The 9,418-nt window shown below is 53.6% G+C and overlaps 1 protein-coding gene across 1 annotated transcript; it reads left to right on the forward strand.

The window, feature by feature from the left end:
• The first annotated feature begins 620 nt into the window (after positions 1-620).
• On the forward strand, positions 621-6,211 carry DOK3 (docking protein 3). The gene is made up of 6 exons (XM_004371139.2): positions 621-902; positions 1,588-1,699; positions 2,633-2,929; positions 4,025-4,124; positions 4,261-4,433; positions 4,514-6,211. Exons 1-6 carry the CDS (start codon positions 832-834, stop codon positions 5,159-5,161), a joined length of 1,401 nt encoding a protein of 466 aa, XP_004371196.2. The 5' UTR covers positions 621-831; the 3' UTR covers positions 5,162-6,211.
• The last annotated feature ends 3,207 nt before the right edge of the window (positions 6,212-9,418 follow it).

Here is a 9,418-nt window from a genome sequence, read left to right on the forward strand (position 1 = left end):
TTCACTAAGGAGTAGCAGACGGCACAGGACCACCATTCACCACTGGCTCCCACTCTGCCCATCTTGGTTGATGACCACAAGCCCCACTGGCCCCCACTCTGCCCAGCTCAGTTGGTGCTGGGCTCCTAGCGCCCAGGAGAGCCAGGCTGATGCCTGCTTGGGAAGCTCAGGTGAGTGCGAGAGCTCACAAATAAAGACACAAGTAAGCCTGGTGGCCATCCTGAGACTGCTGTAAATAATCTAGGATTTCAACATCCGAGCAGGGGGCAGTGGAGCAACAGTCCTGGCGGCAGCCACTTCCCAAGCAGTTCCTCCAGGCCAGGAGCCTACGTAGAAAGCCACACGCTGATCCAGTGGGACAGCAGTTGCTCAAGCTATGTTTGTTAACTTGGTGTGTGGCCTTGGACAGGTTACTTAATTTTTCTGAGCCTTGATTTCCTCATTGTTGAGATGGTGATGAGAAGGCAAAGCTTACGGTGTTTGAGGCTGCCCAAGCTCAGGCCGCCTGGCCGCCTCCCGCCGTGGGCATGGAGCAGGTACCCAAGAGGCCAGGAAAGTATCCCTGGCCAGAAGAAGCTGCCTGTCCCACACGTGGCCCCAAACAGTATTCCTTAGTTTGGTTGCACATGCCTTCCTCAAGGTGGCACTGGTGACTGGCATGAGGCTGTCCCCAGAATTCAGCGCCAGACACAGAGCCCGGGTACTGGCCCCAGTAGGAAGCACAGCTCTAAAGGAGCATGTGACCTCTCCAGGGGCCTGCAAGAGTGCCACCCACACTCTGGTGGCTGGGTGGCTCAGGCATTGACTCCTGTCTTGACTGGGGTGTATGCTATGGGGGCCCCGTGTTCTGGGACAACGTGGATTGTCTGGGAGGGCCTCCAGGAGGAAGACGTGACACAGCGGTGAGGGCACCCGGGGGGACTACTCTGTAGGGCCTGAACCGAGGACCCAGAGTGTGTGGCTGAGGAGGGCAGTGAGGAAATGAGTTTGGAGGGGGAGAAACAGGGCTGAGTTTGAGCAGTAGAGAAATGGCTGCCTACAGTGGAGAGGGTTCGGGCAGGGGTTCAAAAGGGTGCTGCTGAGGCTGGCAATGGGTCGGGGGCTGTGGGGATGGAGTGACTGTTAGAAATACTTCAGAGGGAAAGAAACGCAGAGTGGGATTGGTGAGACTTGCTGGCCGGCCCAGTGGTCCAAACCCAGACTCCAGTCGGAAAAGTAAGGAGGATGCAGGGTGAGGGCAGGGTGGTGGGCAAGCCAGGCCTGGGGTGCACAGTGGCAGGGGAGGGAGTGGAGCCGAGCTCATGACTCAGGGGAGCCAGCCTGCCGGTCAGATGCTCTCCCAGCTGACCCAGGGGCAGTCCAGGGCCATTACCCTTGGGCGGTCTGAGGCCCTTGCCAGACGGGTATAGGCACCAGGTCCCAGAGAAGACCCCAAGGAAAAAATACGTGATGCCCCAATGTCTGTCCCAGCTTCTCTACTGAAGACAGGGCTCCCCTCCCCCAAGCCCTGCAGCTGCCTCTCTGGACAGAGGGAGGGGAAGTGGCCAGAAGGGGAAGTGTGAGGAGTTCCCCTCTGCCTGTCACCAGTCTCCTCAGGTCTTCAGAGTGGCGGCCGTGCAGCCCAGCCACGGCCATGGAGCCTCCGGAGACCCCCGTCAAGGATGGCATCCTCTACCAGCAGCACGTCAAGTTCGGCAAGGTGGGCACCCCCTGGCTGCCAGGCAGCTGTCCAGGACAAATGTGGGCAGAAAGCGACCCCCCACCCTCACCTTGGACATCCCACCTGGACGTGGGAGAAGTGGGGAGGCGGGGTGGAGGACCCAACCCGGCTATGGGAGCATGGAGGAGAGCCTGGTCCTGGGCTTGAGGGGCTGAGGCTGGCCAAGTCTGTGGAAGACCCTGCTGCATTCACAGATGGGGGAGCCAAGAGTGGGATGGGGATCAAGAATCCAACCTCCTAGCAGGTCAGAGCAGAAGCTGTGTAGACCAACAGCCCTCTCGACCATCTCATAGTAGCACCGAGGCCCCTAGGGAGGATAGGGAGGGTCAGCCAAGGTGGGAGAAACCTAGGTCCTGTGGCAGAGCCCCACCCTGCAGAAGAGGGCTTGGCTCCCAGCCATTCGGGGCCACGGGAGAAGAGGTGGGTGGGGAGTCGACCTCTCCCCAGCAGCCAGCCCTGTACCACCAGCTCAGCTGCAGCTGCTGCCCAGGCAGATAAAGGGCCTGTTTCCTTTGCTCAAAGTTATTTGCATGTTTCCTTCCTTGCCATCATGAGACTGAGGCTTCCCCACCCCCACCCATCCGTTTGCCCCATGAGGCCTTTTCTGTGGAAGGCGTGGTCAGCTCCATGCCTCTCGGGACTTCAGGACTTCGTAGACACCATCCAGTGGAATCCTCAACTTTGTGTTCTCACGATGTTTCAGAGATCAGTTAGGAAAGGGTAGGGGATTTGAACCCAGGACTGACTGACCCTGCACATACTCTTCTCTGTGTCTGCCTGGCTCTAATGGGCCTCCTTCCCTGGGGCCCTGAGGAGTCAGGGAGGCAGAGGCCAGCCAGGGCAGCCAGGAGTGTGTGCTGAGCTGAGCAGCAGGGAGAGTCTGCCACCCGAGGGTCTCCCCGTTTCCCACAGAAGTGCTGGCGGAAGGTGTGGGCACTGCTGTACGCGGGAGGCCCATCAGGCGTGGCCCGGCTGGAGACCTGGGAGGTCCGCAGTGGTGGCCTACGGTCTGCAGGGGACAAGTCTGCACGGCATGGGGAACCACGGGTCGTCCGCCTGGCTGACTGTGTATCCGTGCTGCCCACGGACAGTGAGAGCTGCCCCCGAGACACTGGGGCCTTCCTGCTCACCACCATCGAGCGAAGCCACTTGCTGGCCGCAAAGCACCGCCAGGCTTGGATGGGCCCCATCTGCCAGCTGGCCTTCCCGGTGAGCAGGGCACACCTCACCCCCTACTCGGTCATCTCCATACTCCTGTTTATCTTTTCCCTCAGTAGCATCTGCCAAGCACTTACAGGCAGGAAAACAGCCCAGAAATTCTCAGATGGTCACCCGGGTGATAGAGCAAGGACATACTGTGATGAAGGACATTAGACAGGATGGTCAAGGAAGGCCTCTCTGAGAGAAACAGTACGCTTGAGTCCTGAATGACAAAGAGCCCAGCAGGCCAAGGTCTAAGGGAAGAATGTCACAGGCAGAGGGTGCAGCATGGGCAAAGCCCCTGAGGCAAGAAAAATTTAGTGTGTTCAAGGAGCAGAAAGGAGGCCACTGTGGCTAGAGGGTCAGGAGTGGCAGGGAGCATAGTAGGAGATGAAGTTGGAGTTTGACAGGAGCCACATAAAACTGCCTTGGACCATGATGTCAGTTTGGAGTTTTATTCTGAGTAAGATGAGAAGCCTTCTGGAGGGTTCAAGCCAGAGACCAAAAGGAAATGAGCAGACATGAGGGCATCAGGAAGCTGCTGCATCTTACCAGGCAGGCTGATGGCACCCTGGATCAGGGTGGTAGTGGTGCTGAAAGTCAGCAGGCCCGGGGAGGGGGACTTGCTGCAAGATTGGATGTGAGGATGAAAGAAAAAGAGAGGGGCTTTTTGTGCTTCGATGGAGAAAAGAGGCCTGGGGAGTGGGGAATACAAGGCTCAGGACCAGGTCACTTGTGGGTTCCTCCCCAGCTCTCCTGCCCTTCAGTGCTCCACGCTGTTGGGGACACACAACCTGGCCCAGTCCCTATTGGGGACGTCTTCCCGTGTCCCCAGCACTTTACGCTCTCTGACACCCTAAGCCCAGCACCCCCAAGGAGCAGCAGATGGGACTGCTGCCCATCTTACAGGTAAGGGATCAGGCTCAGAGGGCTGGCACACTGGCAAAGTGGACTGGCACCCAGGACCCTGGTTGCTCTTGCTTGTCATGGAGTCCTGAGTTACCAGCCCAAAGGAGGGATAGGGGAAGGGCGTGGGGAGACTGAGGAGCCAAATGGAAGTGGGGTGGGGGGGACTCTGACCTCTGACCTTGGGCCCACCCTCAGGGCACAGGGGAGTGCTCCTCAGCGTCAGAGGAGGCTGAGTCTCCCACCAGGGTCCCCGTCTCCATGGAGGAAAACTCCATCTACTCCTCCTGGATGGAAGGTGAGTCTGAGAGGCACAGGGGCAGTCTCGGGCCCACCAGCACCCAGGGCTTGGATCCATGGGGGCTGGTAGGGGTTGCGCTTGCTTGCTTGCTTGGGTGATGGTGGGAGGAGCCCTCATGGCCACCTGCCTGCAGTGGTCAAGTTCCCAGTGGTGGTGCAGAAGACGGAGGCCGCTACCCGCTGCCAACTGAAGGGGCCCTACCTGCTGGCACTGGGCCAGGATGCCATCCAGCTGAAGGATCCCTCTGGCCTACAGGCCCTCTACACCTGGCCCTATCACTTCTTGCGAAAGTTTGGCTCCCAAAAGGTGAGGCACCCATCCTGTGGGTCCCGGTGGGAGGGGCAACACCTGACCCTCCTCACTGACCCCGCTTGTGTCGCCCCCAGGGGGTATTCTCCTTTGAAGCCGGCCGCCGCTGCGACTCGGGCGAAGGCCTCTTCGCCTTCAGCAGCTCCCGCGCCCCTGACCTCTGCGGCGCCATGGCCGCGGCTATCGCCCGCCAGCGTGAGCAGCTGCCGGAGCTGGCGTCTCCCTGGCCCTGCCCCCTGCCGCGGGCCACCTCGCTGCCCTCCCTGGAGCCTCCTGGGGAGCTACGAGAGACGCCGGGGATGGAGCCGCGCGGCTGCCGGAAGGCGCGCGCAGGGTTGGAGCCCGGGCCGAAGAGCCTGCCACCGCTGCCAGACCAGGCCGCCGAGAACACCGCTGTCTACGCCGTCGTGGCCAAGCGTGCCAGCGGGTCTCCGGCTGTCGCCGCCGCCACCCAACACCTCTACGAGAACCTGTGCGCACTGGAGGGCGGCCCCGAGGCCAGCCGCATCTACCACAACCGCGAAGACCTGAGCTGGAGCGGCCCCGGCCCCGACGAGAGCCTGGAGGCCCAGTACCGGCGGCTGCTCGAGCTGGAGGTAGACGAGGCAAGCGACGAGGCCGGGGGCAGCAGCCACTCCAGCGCCCCAGCAGCCTTCAAGGCCAAGCTGGTGACGCTGTTGGGCCGAGAGCGGAGGAAGGGCCCTGTCCCGTGCGACCGGCCCTGAGCCCCGGAGCCATGTGGCCACTGGAGAAGAGAGGAGGACATTTGGGCTCACCCCCCAGGTCCACTATGGCCTGCAGGGACCCCTCCTTCACCTTCCCTCCACCCGGTGTATAGTGTACAGAGGTTTGCTGATAATAAAGCCTTCCAGCTCCAGCACAGACTCAGTGCCACCTTTGCTCCACCGTGTGACCCCCAGTTTCACCTCTTCTCACTTCAGTTCTTGCTAGTGGCACTTGTGGGTACGCGTGGACACACAGACCTCACTCACATTCACTGCAACAAAGCCCAGCACCCTGCGCTGGGTTCCACAGATGACTTGGGCCTGACCTCTGCCACCAGGGGGCTCACATCCACGGAACCAGATAATTGTGTGCTGCCCCACCACCACCCTCCTTTGCAGCAGAAAGAGTGAAGGGAGGAATGTGGCTTGCTGATTGGAGAGGCACCCTCTGAATGCATGAAAGGCAGGCAGGGCAGGGGGCTGGGCCCACAGATCCAAGGGAAGAGCATGGACAAAGAGACCTTCAGGGGCCGAAGGGGAGCTAGTGACCAGAGCTGGAGACTCCCTGAAAGTTCTGGAAGAGCTTGATCTCCTGCTCAGGGGAGAGGGAGAATTTTGCATAGAGGAGGGACACAGTTGGACCGACAAAGGAGCAGTGTGGAGGCCAGACTGGAGGAAGCCAGCTGGACACCAGGAAGCCTGAGCTGGGGAGGAGGTGGAGAAGGGCTGGGGGAGAGGAGGGAGGGATTTCAAAGATGTACACACCCAAAGCATTTGTCCCCTGCTGAGACACCAAATGGGCAGACACGTCGGGGACCCCAGGTCTCAGTTTCCTCAGCTACAAAGGATAAAGATCAAATTCTGTATTAGACGTGCATCCATTTGTTTGATTTTTACTGAGTGCCTACTCCATGCTGGACTCTGGAGTACTAAGTCTGTGTTCTCAAGCAGGTGAAATTCCAGTGTAAGGTAAGCAAGTCTCCTGAAGATGGTAGTGCCTGCTTTATTCTCCTCTCCATGTGCTATTCCTGTCATTGTCCTTGGACCATATACACAGCAGATGTCTCCAAGGACCTGGCCTCTTGGTCCCTTGACCTCAGTTCCACTCAGCTGCCCACACCCTTGGTGCATGCTGAGCCTCATCATCACGAGGCTAATTGCACCCATTGTAAAAATGTGATTGCAAACCTCAAGCGAACAGGCTCTCCCTGCCGCTCCTGTGTTCTAGTATGGCTGCCTTTCTAGTCCCTGAGACCATCCAACCTTCTCCTCTCTTCCCCACCCACTCCCACCTCGCGGACATCATTGGAGAAATGACCGCCAACAGAAATAAGCATGCTCACCCTCCCACCACTGCATCTATACGTACCAGCATTTGCATCCATGTCTCTTTTCTGCTCCTGACTATGGGAGAAGGGTCTGTACCCAACCCCATCCAGGTCAGTTCCCCACATGTGCTCTGGTCCCAGCCCCTGAGCGGGGAGCTCCCTCCTCTCTCTCCTTGATCCATTGTTGTTGTTGTTGTTAGGTGCTGTCGAATCAGTTCCAACTCATAGCGACCCTATGTGCAACAGAGCTAAACATCTTCACAATTATTGTTATGCTTGAGCCCATTGTTGCAGCCACTGTGTCAGTCCATCTTGTTGAGGGTCTTCCTATTTTTCACTGATCTTTACTTTACCAAGCATGATGTCCTTCTCCTGGGATTGGTCCCTTCTGATAACATGTCCAAAGTACATGAGACGAAGTCTCACCATCCTCCTTTCTAAGAAGCATTCTGGCTGTACTTGCAAGCAGATGTGATGTGTTTGTTCTTCTGGCAGTCCATGGTATATTCAAATTCTTTGCCAACACCATAATTCAAAGGCAGCAGTTCTTCTTCAGTCTTGCTTATTCATTGCCCAACTTCTGCATGCGTCTGTGGCAATTTGAAAATACCATGGCTTGGGTCAGGCACACCTTAGTCCTCGAAGTGACATCTTTGCTTTTTAATACTTTAAAGAGGTCTTTTGCAGTAGATTTGCCCATAATAGGTCATTTGATTTCTTGACTGCTGCTTCCATGGTCATTGACTATGGAACCGAGTAAAATGAAATCCTTGACAACTTCAGTCTTTTCTCTGTTTACTATGATGTTGCTTATTGGTCCAGTTGTATAGATTTCTGTTTTCTTTATGTTGAGGTGTAATTCATACTGAAGGCTGTGGTCTTTGATGTTCATCAGTAAGTGCTTCAAGTCCTCTTAACTTTCAGCAAGCAAGGTTGTGTCATCTGCATATCACATGTTGTTAATGAGTCCTCCAATCCTGATGCTGCGCTCTTTCTTCTTCAAAAGTCCAGTTTCTCAGAATATTTGCTCAGCATACAGATTAAATAAATATGGTGAAAGGATACAACACTGACACACACCTTTTCTGATTTTAAACCGTGCAATATCCCCTTGTTCTGTTCAAACAACTGCCTCTTGGTCTGTGTATAGGTTCCTCAAAAGCACAGTTAAGTGTTCTGGAATTTCCATTCTTCGCACTGTTATCCATAATTTGTTGTGATCCACATAGTCGAATGCCTTTGTGTAGTCAATAAAACACAGGTAAACATCTTTCTGGTATTCTCTGCTTTCAGCCAGAATCCATCTGACATCAACAACGATATCCCTCATTCCACGTCCTCTTCTGAATCCAGCTTGAATTTCTGGCAATTCCCTGTCGATGTGCTGCTACAACAGCGTTTGAATGATCTTCAGCAAAATTTTACTTGCGTGTGATATTAATGATATTGTTTGATAATTTCTGTATTCCACTGGATCACTTTCTTTGGAATAGGCACATATATGGATCTCTTCCAGCCAGGTGGCCAGAGAGCTGTCTTCCAAATTTAGTGGCACAGAAGAGTGGGTGCTTCCAGCGATTCATCTCTTTGTTGAAACATCTCAATTGGTATTCCATCAATTCCTGGAGCCTTGTTTTTCAACAATGCCTTCAGTGCAGCTTGGACTTCTTCCTTCAATACCATCGGTTCTTGATCATATGTTACCTCCAGAAATGGTTGAACGTCGACCACTTCTTTTTGGTACAGTAACTCTGTGTGTTCCTTCCATCTTCTACTGATGCTTCCTGTGTCATTCAACATTCTGTCCATAGAATACTTCAATATTGCAAATCGAAGCTTAAATTTTTCCTTCAGTTCTTTCGGCTTGAGAAATGCCTAGTGTGTTCTTCCCTTTTGGTTTTCTAACTCCAGGTCTTTGCACATTTTATTTTAATGCTTTGTCTTCTCAAGTCGCCCGTTGAAGTTTTCTTTTCTGCTCCTTTGCTTCATCATTTCTTCCATTCACTTTAGCTATTCTACATTTAAAAGCAAGTTTCACTACAAGACAGTACTGCAAAAAACCAAAAGAGACCTGCATAAGTGGAAAAACATACCTTGCTCATGGATAGAAAGACTCAACATTGTGAAAATGTCAATTCTACCCAAAGGGATCTACAGATATAACGCGATCCTGATCCAAATTCCACTGGCATTTTTTAATGAGATAGAGAAACAAATCACCAACTTCATGTGGAATGGGAAGAGGCCCTGGATAAGTAAAACATTACTCAAGAAGAAGAACAAAGTGGGAGGCCTCACACTACCTGATTTTAGAACCTATTATAGCACGACAGTAGTCAAAACAGTCTGATACTGGTACAACAACAGATACATAGACCAATGGAACAGAATTGAGAATCGAGACATAAACTCATCCACCTACGAGCAGCTGATATTTGACAAAGGCCCCAAGTCCCTTAACTGGAGAAAAGACAGTCTCTTTAACAAATGGTGTTGGCATAACTGGATATCCATCTGCAAAAAACTGAAACAAGACCCATACCTCACACCATGCACAAAAACTAACTCAAAGTGGATCAAAGACTTAAATATAAAATCAAAAACGGTAAAGATCATGGAAGAAAAAATAGGGACAATGCTAGGAGCCATAATACATGGCATAAACACAATAGGAACCATAAGTAACAATGCACCAGCACCAGAAGAGAGACTAGATAAATGGGAGCTCCTAAAGATCAAACACTTAAGCTCATCAAAAGACTTCACCAAAAGAGTCAAAAGACAACCTACAGACTGGGAAAAAAATTTTGGCTACCACAAATCCGAGCAGTGTCTAATCTCTAAAATCTACAAGATACTGCAAAACCTCAACAACAAAAAGACAAATAACCCAATTAAAAAATGGGCAAAGGATATGAACAGGCACTTC

The sequence above is a fragment of the Trichechus manatus genome, unplaced genomic scaffold (genome assembly GCF_000243295.1).
Source record: "Trichechus manatus latirostris isolate Lorelei unplaced genomic scaffold, TriManLat1.0 scaffold00011, whole genome shotgun sequence".
Classification (NCBI taxonomy): Eukaryota; Metazoa; Chordata; class Mammalia; order Sirenia; family Trichechidae; genus Trichechus; species Trichechus manatus.

Bases quoted from the DNA above. Each gene is read 5' to 3' on its own strand.
- DOK3 (XM_004371139.2), top strand. From the start codon at position 832: ATGGGGGCCCCGTGTTCTGGGACAACGTGGATTGTCTGGGAGGGCCTC. The intron at 1,700-2,632 runs GTGGGCACCCCC...CGTTTCCCACAG, and splicing joins AGCACGTCAAGTTCGGCAAG to AAGTGCTGGCGGAAGGTGTG. The intron at 4,125-4,260 runs GTGAGTCTGAGA...ACCTGCCTGCAG, and splicing joins CTACTCCTCCTGGATGGAAG to TGGTCAAGTTCCCAGTGGTG.